We start from the raw sequence: 19,110 nt of genomic DNA, 5'->3' as shown, positions 1-19,110 counted from the left end.
TGATGATGCAGCAGTGTCTGATGTGTCAGTAGATGACTGTGATCCTGAAAATGACAGCGAAGTTGATGTGAGTGAGGAGGAGGAGGAAATTAGTAGCGAGCTTAGTGACGCTGCACTCTCGGCAACAAGTGAGTCAAGGTCGCCATCACCATCACGTGTGTCCATACACTTCATGCTCAGCTTACAAGGTAAATAAATAAGTCATCCATCTGTGCAGGACATTTTTTTCAAGCCAGTTTGTACAGTAGTTACCTGGGTAACAGTACTTTAGCATAAGATATGTAAACTAATATACCGTAATGAGTTATTTAAGAGGAGCCTGTGGAGTCACATGGAGAGACAGGCTGACGAATGAGGATATAAAGAAGCATTGTGGTGTGGATGTGGATGTGATAGGAAGTGTTATGAGGACCACACTGAGGTGGTTTGGCCATGTGGAGAGGATGGAGGGTGAAAGACTGACAAAGAGAGTGTTTGTGAGTGAGCTGGAGGGGGGAAGAGGGAGGGAGAGGCCGAGGATGAGATGGAGGGATGGGGTGGAGAGGTATATGAGAGAGGGGGGTAGGAGTTGGGAGCAGGGCAGTGAAATGGCAGGGGACAGGGCGACTTGGAGGCAATTTGCTTGTGGCCACCCCAAACGGGATTGAGGCGTCTGGCAATAGATAGATAGATAGATTTATTTTATAATATTTTTTTATTACCAACATCATGCCGGGTTTGTGTGATCATCAGTATACAAACAAATAAAAAAGAGTGAATAGTTTCGACGTGGCAAAAAATATATACTACCCCTCACACTACGGGAGGGGGAGCTATCAGGTCGGTATGGGGAGTAAACGTAATGTTTACATTGGGGGGAGGGGTCAGTAAAGAAGGAGTTAAGTAAAAAATTTGTGTAATATGTAAAGTAATGGGGGAGAGAGGTATATGAGAGAGGCGGGTGTGAGTTGGGAGCAGGGCAGTGAAATGGTGGGGGACAGGGTGACGTGGAGGCAATTTGTTTGTGGCCACCCCGAACGGGATTGAGGCGTCTGACAATAGATAGATACCGGTAGATAGAATGTTAATATGTGCCATACTGTATTGGGAATGAATGAAAAGTGATCCAGTCAGTAAAATTTCAGTTTAAACATGAAATTAAATGTCTCAGGGGTCCCATCCCAAAATCTGAAAATCTGATAATCCGCATGATTCTCGGTCCACTGCCATTCAGATTAATGGACTTTTACTGTATGTATATATATATATATATACAGTACCCTCGTGTCCAACACGGTAATACTGTCATGCATGGGTCCCGTGTTGGACCAAAAACGTGTCGGACAAACAACAGAGCTTATGGGGAAAAATGAATTATGTCAGCAACCCTAGGAAAAGTCACCCTAAATACCTACCATATACCTATACATATATTGGTACTACTGTAATTATAATAAATGATACTGTACTATGAATGATAACTAACCTTTTAGGATAATGTTCGTGGACTTGCTGGGAATGGACGGTGATATCCAAGACTAGGTAGTCCTACTGGGTCCCTGGAGGATGGCTGCTGGCGTCACCAGCGGGTAATGGCTTCTGCTCCTCCTCAACCTCCCTCATAAATCCTTTGAAATTCCTCTCCCTTTTCTTCTGCCTCTAGATGAATTCCAGCTTGGTGGCCTCAGGGAGGTGCCGCCACTTCTTGGGGTACTCAGAAGGCTTCCTAGGCATCGTGAGCAGGGTAAAATGCAGTAGCAAGGGCAGAAAATGCAGCGAGAAAAAAGCACCGTCCAATGCGAATTATGCAACTGAGTGGCACTGTGGCGGGAAAAATTTAAACAAAACATCACGTGAAAGCAGAATCGTTTTTCATTGGGCGACATCATGATTTCGTCACGATAGCAGGCGGGGGAGGCTACTTGATTGGAAGTTTTGATTGGCTGTCAGCGTAACGGGAACGTCCAGTATGACTGTGTTGGACCAGGGGTGATCATGCTAGAGGCAAACTCTGCGGATTTCGCCCACTTCTCGGAGCTCCGTCAGTGTTTTGCTTATGTACCCGTTTTACTGTACTTAAATCATATTAAATCGTACTAATTTTTTGCTCTCCGTGCTGGACGCGAATCGTGCTGGACAAACGCGTGTTGGATGCGAGGATACTGTATATATATATATATATATATATATATATATATATATTTTTATGTGTCCGACTCAGGGCATAGACTTCATATCCTGCTCTCAAGGCCCAGTTGTCCTCCTACATACCGTACATCTCTACATGTCACCACTTCGGCGCTAACATCGACCGTCCATATTGAATACATGCTAGGGCTGTCTCGTACAGGACTGGTGTATTGGTATTAGCGGGAGTAATTTTACGACATGTCAGCGGGTCATCTGGTAGATCGGTAAAGTCTGATTTAATGAAATTCAAATCTTTAAACTGTTCCCTGCCCCAGCGTGGATTTGAACCTGGGTCCGGTAGGACTGCAGGCCACCTCTCTACTGATTGAGCCACCACATGTACAGTATGTCTCTGTTTATATCTATCTACATATATATATAACTGGATTGTAGGGGGTTTCAAGAATACTCCCCCAGTATCCCTGCTTTTCGTACGAGGCGACTAAAAGGGTTGGTGGTGGGTTAGTGCCCCACCCCATAAAAAGAACTAACTAAAAAAGCGAATAAAGCACCTCGGACCCGGACGGACCATACGTTGACGGTTAAGGAACGGACAAAGGACATTCTTAGGGTGGGAACATGGAATGTGAGAGGAGTGAATGATGAAGTGAAAGAGAGAGAGATTGTTCAGGTGCTTGAGGATGCAAAAGTGGATATATGTGGATTGACTGAAACTAAATGGAAAGGTGAAACGGTGAGAGAATGGGAATAAGGTGTAGGTATATGTGCGGGAGTCAGTGAGAATGAGAGGGCAAGAGAGGGAGTATGTCTGATGATAAGCAAGAAGTGGAAGGAGAATATAAGAGAGTATGGAACAGTGGGTGCAAGGATTGTATGGGTGAGGATGAAAGTAGGTATACAAGCATGGGCGATTGTATGTGTGTATGCTCCAACAGAGGATCGAGTGGCAAGAGTGAAAGATGAGTTTTGGGCAAGTGTAGAAGTGTGTATGGACAAGTTTGAGAGGAGTGAGAGAGTGCTGTTGATTGGAGACACGAATGGCAAAGTTGGGAATGTACGCGTGGATGGAGTGGTTGGTCAGTGGGGTGTGCCAGCTGAAGTAGATGGGAATGGTAGTGCTTTGGTGGACATCTGTGCTTGTAAGGGGTTGGCAATAGCCAACACCTACTTTCGTCATAAGATGATCCACCAGTATACATGGAGAGTAATGAGGAGGATGGATGGTGAACTTGTTGAACGAAAGGCAGTGATAGACTACGTGTGTGTGGATGAGCGAATGAGAAGACAAGCGTTGGATGCAAGAGTGTGGAGAGGGTGGGGGAATGGAGTCTCGGACCATCACTTAGTGATGACCAAGGTAAAGATGCAAAGAAAGTGGTTGAGGAGGCAAAGGGGAAGACAGGAGGAAGCAGCTCCTGTGAGAAGAGAGGAGAAATTGCAAGATAGTGAGAAAATGACGGAGTATAAGAGCATAGTGGAAGAAAGATTGGGAAGGTATGAGCTAGAGCAGATGGAAGGGGTGGAAGACGTATGTAAGATATTCACGGAAGAGATAGGCGCAGCATGTGAGGCGGTTTGTGGAGTGAGGAGGAGATGCAAGGGTGTACAAGGGACAGCATGGTGGAATGATGAGGTGAAACGAGCTGTGGAACAAAAGAAGAAGGCATATGGTGAATGGTTGGCGAGTAGAGGTAAGGGAGAAGATGAGAGAGAGAAGAGAGAGGTATATGTGAGCAGGAGAAGGGAGGTTAAGAGACTGGTGAAGCAGAGTAAGAAGAAAGTGGATGAAGAGTTTGGGAGGAATCTGAGTGTGAAATGGAGGGAGAGTAAGAAATTGTTTTGAAAGGAGGTAAAGAAAGTAAGGCAGTGTGAAAGGGGAAATAATAGGGGAGTGAAAGATAGGAATAACAGATTGTTGGTGGAGAAGAGAGAGAAATTGAGGAGATGGAAGGAGCACTTTGAGGATTTGTTGAATGTAGAGAGTGAGAGCAGTGTGAGTAGAAGTCGTTGGGGAATGGCTGCGAGAAGAAGAGATGAGAGGAGGGAGGAAGAGATCAGTAGGGCGGAAGTAGTGGAAGCGATGAAGAAGATTAAGCTGGGAAAGGCCCCAGGAATTGATGGAGTGTGTGGTGAAATGCTTAGGTATGGGGGTGAGATTGTTGTGGAGTGGATATGGAAGCTGTGTAGATTGGCTTGGGAAGAGGGAAGGGTTCCAGAGGACTGGAAATCAGGTATAATTGTTCCTGTGTACAAAGGAAAAGGGGAGAGAGAAGTATATGGTAACCATAGGGGTATTTGCCTTCTTCGTAAGACTGGTAAAATATATGGTAGAATACTCATTGATAGGGTTAGACATGTGACAGAGGAGCTAGTTCGAGAAGAACAAGGGGGATTTAGGAAGGGAAAAGAGTGTGTAGATCAGATATTTGTTCTAAGATGTTTAGTGGAGAAGTATCTAGAGAAGGGAAGGAAAGTGTATGCCGCCTTCATGGACTTGGAGAAAGCTTATGACAGAATAGATAGGCAAGGTATGTGGAAGGTATTAAGAATATATGGAGTGGAAGGGAAATTGTTGAGTGTTGTGAAGAGTATGTACGAGGGAGCTAGGGCTACGGTGCGAGTGGATGGTGAGCTGAGTGAGTTCTCTGATCTCAATGTGGGACTGAAACAGGGGTGTTGTGATGTCTCCATGGCTGTTTAATATATATATGGATGGGGTTGTAAAGGAGGTGCAAGGTAGGGCAGTGGATGTGGGGCTGGCCCTAATGAATGAGGGTGAGATTTGGAAGCCTCCAGTGTTGCTGTTTGCTGATGATACAGTATTGTTGAGTGAAGATGAATGGGAGTTGCAAGGTTTGGTGAATGAATTTGGGACAGTGTGTAGGAGGAGGAAGCTGAAAGTTAATGTAAACAAAAGTAAAGTTATGGTGTTTGAGAGGAATGAAGTCACAGAGTGTGCAGTGAGGTTGGATGGTGAGGATATGGAGAATGTGAGTGCATTCAAGTACTTGGGTAGTGTGATGAGTAAGGATGGAACTTTGGGGGATGAAGTACATGAAAGGGTACAGCAGGGAAGGAAGGTTGTTGGTACACTGAAAGCAGTGATGAGAAATAGGGAGGTGAGTATGGAAGTTAAGAAGTCACTGCATGATAGTATTGTGATCCCTACCCTGACGTATGGAAGCGAGACGTGGACCTTGCAAGAGGGGAACAAGTCAAGAGTGAGAGAAGTGGAAATGAGTTACCTGAGAGGAGCATGTGGAGTGACGTGGAGGGACAGGTTGACGAATGAAGAAGTGAAGGAACGTTGTGGGGTAGATGTGGATGTGGTTGAGAAGATTAGGAGAAATACACTGAGATGGTTTGGACATGTGGAGAGAATGGAGAATGAAAGACTGACTACGAGGGTGTATGTAGGTGAGGTGGAGGGAGGGAGAGGGAGGGGTAGACCGAGGATGAGGTGGAGGGATGGAGTTGGGAGGTATATGATGGAGGGGGGAGTGAGTTGGGGGGAGGGTAGTCAAATGGTGGGTGACAGAGTGACTTGGAAGCGTTTTGTCTGCGGCCACCCTTTGCGGGATTAGGGCGTCGGGCTATAGATAGACAGACAGATAGACAGATAGATATATATATATATATATATATATATATATATATAGTATATATAGTATATATATATATATATATATATATATATATATGAGGCCAAGCGTGCAAGAGTATACCCATGCACCACCTTGTCGAAAACTGAGATAATGCTATCCCACAGTCCCTCAGAGTATGTACTTTCATGTGGACTTGGTGGATGTGATGTATGACCCAAGACATAAGGGTGAAAACCCATAAAAATAACACTGGGTTTACATCACCAACCTTTATCAAACACTTTTTGCTACTATGTTGGAGCAAGAGTATACCCATGCACCATCCTCACGAAGAATGGCTTCTCAGCATGCCATTTTATGTGTGCAGTAGTGTTAACAATCACGAAGGTGATGAGGATAGTCTCAGGCGATGAGGATAGTCTCATCCCAAGCCTTTTTGCTGTGCTGTAGTAATATTAATGCTCTCGTCCCATGCTTTTTCTGGCTGACCAAGCAGTGTGCACGATCTGTTATGTATGTCATAACCTACGTAATTTCGGTGGTTATAACACCACAGGAGGACACAGTGTGAGTTTTGACTTTGTTTTTGCAGAAAAAAGAAATAATAACCTTTCATAACTGCCCATGCCTTTGTGTTCATTAACTCTTTCAGTGAGGTTAGTTTTTTATTGAACCATTGTATTTTTACTGAAGCAGCCACTGTATTCATTAACAAGATTACTTATGTAAAACATCATTATTCCTAGTATAATTGGTGTTATTTTGTTTGTTATTGCATTTAACAAATGTAAAGTGTCTATTATTCACATAAAAACACAGAACAACAAGGACCTGGTGAAAAAGAAAATGTTGCGTATTGATAATTTCTTTGAAAAATTTATAAAAATTACCTATTATGACCAAAAAGGGTTGGCGGAGGGTTAGTGCCCCTCCCCGGAAAACAACTAACTAAAAAAACAAACAATAAGCCTCGGACAAGGACTGACCAAACGTTGACGACCAAGGACCGGACAAAGGACATTGCAATTGGAACGTGGAATGTAAGGGGAGCAAATGATGAGGTGAAAGAGAGAGAGATTGTCCAGGTCCTTGAGGATGCGAAAGTGGATGTAAGTGGAATAACTGAAACAAAATGGAGAGGAGAAAGTGTGAGAGAATGGGAGTATGGATGGGGTATATGTGCAGGAGTAGGTGAGAATGAGAGGGCAAAGGAAGGAGTATGTATAGTTGTGAGTAAAAGATGGAAGAGGAGCATAAGACAGTATGGATCAGTTGGATCAAGGATTGTGTGGGTAAAGTTGAAAGTTGGAATACAAATGTGGGCGATTGTCTGTGTGTATGCGCCAACGCAAGATCGTGCTAGAAGAGTGAGAGAAGAGTTCTGGACAAATGTAGAAGTGTGCATGGAAAAGTTTGGAAGGAATGAGAGAGTGTTTTTGATTGGTGATATGAATGGTAAAGTTGGGAATGTGAAGGTGGATGGAATAGTTGGTGAGTGGGGTGTGCCTGCTGAGATAGATGAGAATGGGAGTGCGTTAGTGGACATTTGTGCTGGGAGGGGGTTGGTGATAGCCAATACCCTCTTCAGGCATAAAATGATCCACAGGTATACATGGCGAGTGATGAGAAGGGTGGGTGGTGAATTGAGCGAAAGGAAGGCAATGATTGATTATGTGTGTGTGGATGAAAAGATGCGAAGATGTATATTGGATGCAAGAGTTTATAGAGGTTGGGGGAGTGGACTTTCTGACCACAACTTGGTGGTGGCAAGAGTTAAAGTTCAAGTAAGATGGAGGAATAGAAGAAGGGAAAGACGAGAGGAAGGAGTAGTTGTGAGGAGTAGACTGTAGCACCAGTCGAGCAGGGCAGTACTCCCGAGGTGGATGGAAAGCTGATGACAGGGAGTGCTGGAGCTCCCGTTTCATCAGCCCTCAGGACTAGTTCCTGACCATCCCCCTTTGCTGAACTTTTTCAGTGTCTCAGTTACACAGAGAGTAGGCCAGCATGCTCTCCAGTACAAATTTCTCTATCTATCTTCACCAAACTACATGCACAGTACACACTACACTTCCTATTCAAAATTTACCAAAATGGCGTCAATTCACCCAGCCTCGGAGTCCCCAGGGGGGGGGACCATAAATGCCCCCGCCATTTGCCCCTCTCCCGGTGACGACTCGAGGTGCCTGGAACCACTGTCTGACTCTCTTCTTCTTCATTTCTGCAACATTCGCGGCCTTTCATCTAACTTTCGCTCTGTTGAGCACCACCTCTCCTCCTCTAAACCTCACCTTCTTTTTCTAACGGAGACTCAGCTGTCTGAGGCAACTGACAGCAAACCCTTTTCTGTATCCTCCTACTTTCTCTATACTCATTTCAAAGCCAAAGGTGGCTGTTGTGTATACATACGCAACGACTTATCTTGCTCTCGTGTTCCTGAACTTGATTCTTCTGAATTCTCCACTCTCTGGCTTCGGCTTTCCTGTCATTCTCTCACTAAATATATCTGTGCTGTTTACTTATCCCCTAATTCTACTGACTATCAAAAATTCTTCGACTATCTTACTTCTACGATGGAACACATTCTGTCCATTTCTCCTTTCTCTGAAATCTCCATTCTTGGAGATTTCAATGTTCACCACCACCTTTGGCTCTCCTCTCCTTTCACGGATCCACCTGGTGAACAAGCCTACATCTTTTCTATCCTTAATGACCTAGAGCAGCTTGTACAGCACCCTACCCGTATCCCTGACCGCCTTGGAGAGAGCTCCAACATACTTGACCTCTTCCTCACAACTAATCCTTCTGCTTACTCTGTTAATCTTTTCTCTCCGTTGGGCTCCTCCGATCACAACCTTATTACCTTAACCTGTCCTATCGCTCCAGTACGGCCTGCGGACCCTCCAGGGAAACGTCGTCTCTGGCATTTTGGAGCTGCGGACTGGGAGGCCCTCAGGCAGTACTTCTTTGATTTTCCCTGGAATGATTATTGCTTCCATGGCCGTGAGCCATCTGAGTGTGCCTTGCGCATTACGGAGGTTATTCTCTCGGGCATGGAAGCATACATTCCTTTCTCATATCCTTTGACTAACGCAAGAAAGCCTTGGTTTAATCACACTTGTTCTAATGCTGTCCGCAACAAGGAGAAGGCCTACAAAAGGTACCGGAGCCAACCCACCCCTGAATCACATAATCTTTACGTTTCTGCCCGGAATCGTGCTAAGTCTGTTCTTCGCTCTACTAAAAATAATTTCATCCATACTAAATGCTCTCAACTCTCCAACTCGAATTCTTCCCGCTCCTTCTGGCACCTTGCCAAAAATCTTTCTAACAACTTTACCTCATCATCCTTCCCTCCTCTTTTCTACTCTGATGGTTCTGTAGCTATTTCTTCTACTGATAAAGCAGATCTCTTCGCACAGACTTTCTCCTCCAATTCCACCTTAGACGATTCCGGTGCTGTTCCTCCATCACTTCCCCCCTCTGACTTCCTCATGGCTGACATTAAAATTTCTTCAGTTGATGTATTTTCTGCCATTACTGGCCTCAGTACTAACAAGGCATATGGGCCTGATGGGGTCCCTCCTGTTGTTCTCAAAAACTGTGCTTCTGTGCTTACACCCTGCCTAGGCAAACTATTTCGCCTTTGTCTGTCAACTTGTACCTTTCCTTCTTGCTGGAAGTTTGCTCTCATTCAGCCAGTCCCAAAGAAGGGTGACCACTCCCAACCCTCCAACTATCGTCCAATTGCTTTAACGTCCTGTATTTCAAAAGTTTTCAAGTCAATTCTTAATAAAAAAATTTTAAGGCATCTTTCCTATCACAACCTTCTTTCCGATCGTCAGTATGGGTTCCGTCAGGGACGCTCCACTGGCGATCTTCTCACCTACCTTTCAGACTCCTGGTCATCCTCCTTTCGGGACTTTGGCGAAAGCTTTGCCATTGCACTTGACATCTCAAAGGCTTTCGATCGAGTCTGGCATAAATCTTTAATTTCCAAACTGCCCTCCTACGGTTTCTATCCTTCTATCTGTACCTTCATCGCTAGCTTCCTTTCTGGTCGTTCTATAGCTGCTGTCGTAGACGGCCATCGTTCTTCTCCTAGATCTATCAACAGTGGTGTTCCTCAGGGCTCTGTCCTATCACCAACTCTCTTCCTTTTATTCATCAATGATCTTCTAAGCTGTACATCTAACCCTATCCACTCATACGCTGATGACTCCACCCTTCACCTTTCCATTCGGTTCCAAACGCCCATCTCAACAGTTACTTCAAGAAATAAGGGATGAGGCTATGGCACACCTAATGTCTGACTTGGCTCATATCTCTGACTGGGGTAAAAATAATATGGTTGTCTTTAATGCTTCTAAGACTCAGTTCTTACACCTATCAACCCGACAAAATCTTTCACAGGTATACCCACTAATGTTTAATAATATTCAGATTAATCCTGCATCATCCTTGAACATGCTTGGGGTTTCATTTACTCGGGACTTATCTTGGAAAGATCATATTACATCTCTTGTAAAATCTGCTTCCAAGAGATTGGGTGTGCTAAGCCGACTCCGCTCTTTCTTTACCCCTTCACAATTGTTGACTCTATACAGGGGTTTTATCCGCCCCTGTGTGGAGTACAACTCTCATGTGTGGGGAGGCTCCCCACATACAGCTCTTCTCAATAGGGTGGAGTCAAAGGCTTTTCGTCTCATCAACTCTCCTCCTCTTACTGACTCCCTTCAACCTCTGTCTCTTCGCCGCACTGTTGCATCTTTATCTTTTTTCTATCGCTACTTTAATGGTCACTGCTCCTCTGAACTGTCTGCTTGCATTCCTCCACCTCTATGACGGGCGCGTAGCACCCGTCTGGCAGCAAACTCTCATCCCTCTTCTGTCCAACTCTCTAATGCAAGAGTTAACCGTTACTCCCAGTCTTTCATTCATGCAACAGGTCAGCTCTGGAACTGTCTCCCTCTGTCTGTATTTCCTCCTGCCTATGATCTCCAGTCTTTCAAACGCAGTGTGTCCAGGCATCTCAAAATGATCGGATCTTGAATTTGGCTCTCTATTGTATTTTGTTTTTCTCTTGGAGGGAACTGTTACTGCGGGCTCATGGCCTTTGGTTCCTTCTTCCTCGCACCAAAAAAAAAAAAAAAAAAAAAAAAAAAAAAAGTTGCAAGGAGAGTGGAAAGGTTACAAGAGGATGAGAAAAAGGCAGAGTATAAGAGAGAAGTGGAGGAACGATTGGGCAAATATGAGTTGGAGCAGATGGGGGACGTGGAAGGTGTGTGTAGAATATTTACAGAAGAAATATGTGCAGCATGTGATGTGGTGTGTGGAAGGAAGAGAAGACGGAGGGGGGTGCAAGGAACAGCGTGGTGGACTGAAGAGGTGAAACGGGCTGTGGCACAAAAGAAGAAAGGATACAATGAAAGGATGAGAAATAGGGGCGTGGAAGAAGTTGAGAGGCAGAAGAGAGAGTTATATGTAGAAAGAAAGAGAGAGGTGAAAAGATTAGTAAGAGAGAGTAAGAAGAGAGTGGATGAGGAATTTGGAAGGAATTTGAGTGTAAAGTGGAGGGACTGTAAGAAAATGTTCTGGAAAGAGGTGAAAAGAGTAAGACAGGGTGGAAGTGGAGTTAGCAGGGGAGTGAAAGATAAAAATGGTAGATTACTAGTGGAGAAGGGAGAAAAAGTGAGCAGATGGAGAGAACACTTTAAGGAATTGTTGAACGTGGAGGATGGAAGTAATGCGAGTATAAGTGGCTGGGGAATGGCTGGAAGAAGGAGGGAGGTGAGAAGGCAGGAAGAAATCAGTAGGATAGAAGTTGTGGAAGCAATGAAGAAAGTTAAATCAGGGAAAGCCCCAGGAATTGATGGAGTGTGTGGTGAAATGCTGAAGCATGGGGGAGAGATAGTAGTAGAATGGATGTGGAAGATGTGCAGATTGGCCTGGGAGGAAGGTAGAGTCCCGGAGGATTGGAAGTCAGGTATAATTATTCCCTTGTACAAAGGAAAAGGGGAAAAAGAAGTGTGTGGTAATCATAGGGGCATTTGTCTTCTTAGTATAATAGGAAAAGTATATGGTAGGATACTTATTGACAGAGTTAGAGAAAGAACAGAGAAATTAGTTGGAGAAGAACAGGGAGGCTTTAGGAAGGGAAGAGGTTGTGTAGATCAGATATTCATTCTCAGATCTTTAGTGGAAAAGTTTCTAGAGGAGGGGAAGAAGTTGTATGCGGCTTTCATGGATTTGGAGAAAGCATATGACAGGGTGGATAGGCAAGGATTGTGGAAAGTGTTAAGAATATACAGAATAGATGGGAAGTTGTTGAATGCTGTGAAGAGTATGTACGATGGTGCGAAGGCTGCAGTGCGTGTGGATGGTGAACTAAGTGAATTTTTCTCTTTGAAAGTTGGGTTGAAACAGGGATGTGTCATGTCTCCATGGTTGTTCAATCTGTACATGGATGGGGTAATAAAAGAGGTACAAGGTAGGGTAGTGGATGTTGGAGTGGCCCTGGTGAGAGAGGATAGTGTTTGGAAACTCCCTGTACTGTTGTTTGCAGATGATACCGTTTTGTTGAGTGAAGACGAAGGGGAGCTGCAAGGCTTGGTGGATGAGTTTGAGAGAGTGTGTAAGAAATGGAATCTAAAGGTGAATGTAGGGAAGAGTAAAGTGATGGTCTTTGAGAGAGGTGAAGTCAGTGAATGTACAGCGAGGTTGGATGGTGAGGAATTGGAAAATGTGAGTACGTTTAAGTACTTGGGTAGTGTGATGAGTAAGGATGGAGGTTTGGAGGGTGAAGTGCTTGAAAGGGTACAGCAGGGAAGAAAGGTTGCTGGTTCTTTGAAAGCAGTGATAAGAAACAGGGAAGTGAGCATGGAAGTGAAAAAGTTACTACATGACAGTATTGTGATACCAACTCTAACGTACGGAAGTAAAGCTTGGACGTTGTTGGAAGGACACAAGTCAAGAGTGAGAGCCGTGGAAATGAGTTATTTAAGAGGAGCCTGTGGAGTCACATGGAGAGACAGGCTGACGAATGAGGATATAAAGAAGCGTTGTGGTGTTGATGTGGATGTGACAGGAAGTGTTATGAGGAACACACTGAGGTGGTTTGGCCATGTTGAGAGGATGGAGGGTGAAAGACTGACGAAAAGAGTGTATGTGAGTGAGGTGGAGGGGGAAAGAGGGAGGGGGAGGCCAAGGATGAGATGGAGAGATGGGGTGGAGAGGTATATGAGAGAGGGGGGTGTGAGTTGGGAGCAGGGGAGTGAAATGGCGGGGGACAGGGCGACTTGGAGGCGATTTGTTTGTGGCCACCCCAAACGGGATTCAGGCGTCTGGCAATAGATAGATAGATAGATAGACCAGGTATATTCATAATCAACCATTCTACAGACATTCAACTTTATCTTACAACATAAAGGAACTCACTAGCTATTGTCATGCAGTACTAGTTTATGCATAAAAGTACCAGCATCGTATAGTAATATGTCAATTTTTTTTTTCGAGTAAAAACAAAAGAACCTTTACTAAAAAGTTTTTGGATAAAGTAGACACAATCAGCTTTAAGATGATGTAAACGCCGTTATCCTAGGTATAAGAGTTTTTGCGGTATCATTCTTCAAAGTTGTAAAAACTTTAAAAGCGATATCTGCCACTTTTATAATATGGCGCATGGGTATACTCTTGCACGCGGGCCCTCATATATATATATATATATATATATATATATATATATACACATATATTCATTTATATATATATCTATATATATACATATATATATATATATATATATATATATATATATATATATATATATATGTGTGTGGCCAACGGCCAATCCACGTTGAGTACACCGCTTCCCGTCCAATCAGCGAAGTTAAGCAACATTGGGTCTGGTTAGTACCTGGATGGGTGACCGCCTGGGAACACCAGATGTTGTTGGCATCCCTACGTGTCAAGTGGGGTTGGTGGAGGATTAGTGCCCCTCCCTGTAAAACAATTAACTCTAAGCCCTTGGCCACCCCGTTTGGGATACATGGCGTCTGGCAATTAATGAAAAATGAATGAATGAGCATTTTTATGAATCATAACCAGCGGCGAACTAGCACAAGTGGGAAGGTCATACGCCATCGTAATTTTCATTGCTTTCACAGAGTTTTTTTTTTTTGGAATATGGATTCCAAACTATTTGAGAATCATAGAATAGTGTTTCTAGTGATAATATCAGGCTGTGGTAATCATACTACGCGTTGTCGGGAAGTGTAAAGTGGAGACTTCGTTACCCAACTTCAGAGGTCTCCACAAGTCCTACGGTACTCGACAAAGGCTCAACAAACACCCCAGGAGAAAGCTGAAGGTATGTGCCATAAGCATATGTGATTTTAATGTTCTAGGACTAATAACTGATTTTTGGCAAAATATTTTTAGAGAGTCTGTTGGAGCGCGAATATGCCCGCGGGTGCCGCAAGAAAAAGCGAAACAAGCCCACGGTTAAAGGGTTAATGTGGTGAAGTTATAACACAGTACAGTACCACAGTGGTAGTCAAAACAGTTTAAAAACCATTCGTATGATCCAGACTAATGTCTGATATATCGGAAAATGTCTGGGTTAGGAGGGGGAAGTCCAGATGTCGCTTTTATCGGAATTTCGTATTTTTCGGAATGGTTTGGGCCCCAATTAGTAATAGTGAGGTCTTACTGCATTTATATATAAATATATAAATATATATATATATATATATATATATATATATATATAAATATATATATATATATATATATATATATATATATATATATATATATATACTGTATATATATACAGGTAACTCGCACGGAACACGATCTCACGGAACGCGCTCGCAATTATACACGGTAAGGGCTTGGATACATATAAGACAACGTAAGATTAAAAAACCATTATGAAAACTACAAATTAATGCAGGAGAGGCCTTTGAAAGATCAAATCCTCGAACGTCACCGCAGCGCGCAGTTTGTTTTGATTACGTGACGATCTAGGCGGGAAATTATTCAGTGAGTGAGACATTCCCGAGTACAGTAGCACAGTATTTGTAAGTTAATTATTTACAGTACTGTACTGTTCTGGTAAGTTTATGTGCAACTTAAAGTACTATTAAATAACGTTAAAGCAAGAAATAAAGTCTTATAACCAGTTTACCTGATAGGCGTCAGAATATTGCCTTTTTTATTTGTTCGTTTTTTCCACAATACTGTACAGTATTTGTAAGTTAAATATTTACTGTTCTCGTATGTACTGTACTTGTAAGCACTTAAATAAAGTTAAATAATTAAATAAAGCCTTGTAACCAGTTAACCCGAATTATATGATTACCCATGATCGGCGTCGGAATATTGCCTTTTTTGTTTGTTCATTAAACTCTTACTGTACTGCTTTTCTACAGTACTGTATTTGTAAGTTAAATATTTACTGTTCTGGTATGTACTTGTAAGCAATTAAAGCATTAAATAAAGCCTTGTAACCAGTTAACCTGATTTATATGATTACCCATGATCGGCGTCGGAATATTGCCTTTTTTGTTTGTTCGTTAAAGACTTATAATAAAAGAAAAATACATTTTTGTCTTGGTATCTTTACCTATTTGCTCAGGTTTGCTGTAATGGTTTGGATCATTTGATGCAATGAAACTTGTAGAAAACTGTGAATAAACTTTCGGGAAGTGAACGAAAATCTGGGACATGAGACTGACCTTGACTTCACCCTCTCATGTATCATGTGTCAGTTCACCACCAGCTATCGTGATGAGTGGATGTACGATTTTTTCGCTCGTGGCCATGCCTAACCACGCATAGGTACACCCATTATCTCGACCCAGACAGAAAATACAATCTTTTTCCTCCCTTGCAAAACACAAACAACCACCCTGTTTACGAGACAGCAATATATATTGCGAAAATAACAAGGTAAAATGATAAAGATGAACGTAAAATGATAGAGAAAGATGAACATGTTATGACGGAAGAAGTACGTTTTCCCCGTCTGTAAACGTATTTATTTCTGCTTTGTATCTGTATTCGTAATAATTAGACTTATTGTTAGTTCTGAAACTGCATTACGATTCTATTTTTAGCCATTCTCGTGGTGTGGGAGCTGGAAGTTGTGACACAACTTCCTTATTGCTAATCGGACTGACCCTCCACTTTATTCTCCCGTGGCAGAGTCTAGCCTTGGAGGACGTGCAGTTTTCTCATTTAGGACTGAAAATTCAACTCTTTCGCTCCCTTTTCCAAGCATGGGCACAATGATAACGTAAAAAATAACTCGAAACTACCATAAATATGTATCAAAAAGGTGAAAATGTATTCATAACATTTTTTTTTTTCAGCCATTCCTAACAGATTATGTACTGAAATCATTCGATATCACAGTACTGCACTTCTAAGTTAAATATGTACTGTTCTGGTATGTACTTGTAAGTTAAAGCACTGGTACCAGTTAACCTGATTTATATGATTACCAATGATCGGCGTCGGAATGTTTCCTTGTGTTTACGTACAGTATTTGTGTGTTGAAGTTTTGCTCTGGAGTACTGTATTTGTGAGTTATAACATTAAATAAACCTTCTAACCACTTAAAGTGCTTTCTAGTGATTACCAGTGACAGATAACAGCAAAACAACACATTAGGGGGGTCTAGGGAGCAAAATACGGAGTAGTTTAAATATACGCGATTTCGCACCTAACACGGCACGGTATATATAAATATATATACTATATATATATATATATATATATATATATATATATACAGTAATCCCTGTACTTTCCGGACGTCCACTTTACGGACACCCCACTTACCGGCAATTGTGGGCCTGGACCTTCAGAACCCAAAAATGGCCAAAAAATTAAAGAAATCCCCCCAAAATCCTAATTTTTTCCCAACCATAATTTTAAATTGTCGCGCAGCATCGAACAGCTGTTACATCACAGACCCTTCACCCTTTCCTTCCTCCTCCCTCCCCCCTCCCCTCTCAGGGTTGCCATTTGGTATTTTTCATTACCAAATGTGGGCCAATTTGGTAATGAAAAATTTGTTTGGTAATGAATGAGAATAATGCAATACCAAATGAATTTTTCACATGTATGATGATACACAGGATGAAGATGGTGATTGTCTGCTCTCTCTGATTAATCTGCTAGCCTACATAGCGTGAAAATAATCAACATGCTCTTAATTATAAGGAGAGTGATTACATTTATTTACAGTGAAGAATAAATGCTTCCTTTAAGAATTTGGTAATGAAAACTGAGGAGTTTGGTAATGTGGCCAAGTTCATATCTGGCAATCCCGTTCCCAGTTACTGCCTAACCTTCGTTCAGGGAAGACGTTCATTGTAATCGATGCTGCATGTGCTTGTTTTTTGTGAATAAACAGTGAATAAACCACAGTACCACGCCACTAGACCACATGGGAATTTACAGTGTTGTGCAGTGTTATGAAATTAGAATTTAGAGTGCAAAGGATTAACTGCGGAGTGAGTGTCGAGTGCAAAGTGGCAGCTGGAATGGCGGTTGAAACTGGTGTGGTTCAGTTAATAAGAATGTGCAGTGTTAAACAATTATAACTCACAGTGCAAAGACGTACAGAAATGACAATGATTAGGTGGATGTGTAGTGCGTCCCTGTGTCCAAGGCCTGGAGGGGCTGGGTTTACGATGGAAGAGTTGAGAGGTAGGATGGGACTGGAGTGTATTGGTGTTGTGATGAGGAGAGGTAGATTGAGATGGTTTGGACATGTGGAGAGGATGGGGGATGATTATTGGGTGAAGAAGGTGAGAAGTGTTAATATTGGGGGTGGGGTTATGAGGGGTAGACCGAGAAAGACATGGGACGAGATCATTAAGTGTGACCTCAGGGTTAGGGGACTGAACAGGGAGGCTGCAATGGATCGTGCAGCATGGAGAGCCGCCATTAGGTGACCAATGCCGACACATGCAAGCATGTTGGAGCCTTTAAAAACGAAAACGAGTCCAAAGAATTACGTGCAGCACAACACTGGATTACTGTATGTGCTTCAAGAACATTTTCACAACTACCAGAGCCTTAGAGAGTTAGAGGAGGCAGCCACAAACGTGCTGTAAGTACAGTACAGTACCCTGTATGCTGCTAGGCCTAAATATTTTCCATACTCACTTCTAATTCCTTATTCTCTGGTTCCATTTCATTTATTTCATGCTTTATGTCCATTATTGGTGTGAATAGGGTCTTAAATAGGTTTAAATAAGTACTATGCATGTCTGGTAGGGAGTTATTTAGGTGGCTTTCAAAGTTAGGCTGGGTTAGGGTCCAAAAGTACCAGTCCAGCAGTCAGATGCCCACTTTCCGGACGGGACCACTTTCCAGACATGCTTTTGGCTCTATTACATCGGATAGTGGAGGGATTACTGTGTATATATATATATATATATATATATATATATATATATATATATATATATATATATATATATATACAGTAGAACCTCTCTCATTCGGACTATATGGAGGGAAGGGTTGTCCGAATTAGCAGATTGTCCAGACCATCAGGGTAATCTCCAATTCATACCAAAAACTATCTACATATGGTATTTTTGTTAATTATTAACATATGTGGCATATGTCAACCCTACATAACTGCAAAAAATGAAAGGATACTAAAATAACCAAACTAATCATGAACGATAGTTTTCTATCTATCTATCTATTGCCAGACGCCTCATTCCCGTTTGGGGTGGCCACAAACAAATCGTCTCCAAGTCGCCCTGTCCCCCGCCATTTCACTCCCCTGCTCCCAACTCACACCCCCCTCTCTCATATACCTCTCCACCCCATCTCTCCATCTCATCCTCGGCCTCCCCCTCCCTCTTTCCCCCTCCACCTCACTCACATACACTCTCTTCGTCAGTCTTTCACCCTCCATCCTCTCCACATGGCCAAACCACCTCAGTGTGTTCCTCATAACGCTTCCTATCACATCCACATCAACACCACAACGCTCCTTTATATCCTCATTCGTCAGCCTGTCTCTCCATGTGACTCCACAGGCTCCTCTTAAATAACTCATTTCCACGGCTCTCACTCTTGACTTGTGTCCTTCCAACAACGTCCAAGCTTCACTTCCGTACGTTAGAGTTGGTATCACAATACTGTCATGTAGTAACTTTTTCACTTCCATGCTCACTTCCCTGTTTCTTATCACTGCTTTCAAAGAACCAGCAACCTTTCTACCCTGCTGTACCCTTTCAAGCACTTCACCCTCCAAACCTCCATCCTTACTCATCACACTACCCAAGTACTTAAACGTACTCACATTTTCCAATTCCTCACCATCCAACCTCGCTGTACATTC

The 19,110-nt window shown here is 42.8% G+C and overlaps 2 protein-coding genes and 1 non-coding gene across 3 annotated transcripts in view; 2 read left to right on the top strand and 1 right to left on the bottom strand.

The window, feature by feature from the left end:
• The window catches only part of LOC145410221 (uncharacterized), a 241,139-nt gene that overhangs the window by 129,026 nt on the left and 93,003 nt on the right, over nucleotides 1-19,110 (bottom strand). The window lies entirely within an intron of this gene.
• LOC145410222 (GTP-binding protein 10) overlaps nucleotides 129-19,110 on the top strand; it is a 364,639-nt gene continuing 345,657 nt past the window's right edge. The window contains exon 1 of the mRNA XM_080280440.1: nucleotides 129-188. Within this exon, the coding sequence (XP_080136566.1) occupies nucleotides 173-188 (16 nt within the window). The 5' untranslated portion in view covers nucleotides 129-172. The remainder of the gene's footprint in view (nucleotides 189-19,110) is intronic.
• LOC145410299 (5S ribosomal RNA) lies at nucleotides 13,570-13,688 on the top strand. The gene has a single exon (XR_013899262.1). It is a non-coding gene; the product is annotated as a 5S ribosomal RNA (ribosomal RNA).

Source organism: Coenobita brevimanus, chromosome 84 (genome assembly GCF_032717465.1).
Source record: "Coenobita brevimanus isolate Jiangsu-jjx chromosome 84, ASM3271746v2, whole genome shotgun sequence".
In the NCBI taxonomy this organism is placed as follows: Eukaryota; Metazoa; Arthropoda; class Malacostraca; order Decapoda; family Coenobitidae; genus Coenobita; species Coenobita brevimanus.
The sequence above is the reverse complement of the archived record's forward strand: the minus strand, read 5'-3'. Positions and strand labels throughout refer to the sequence as shown.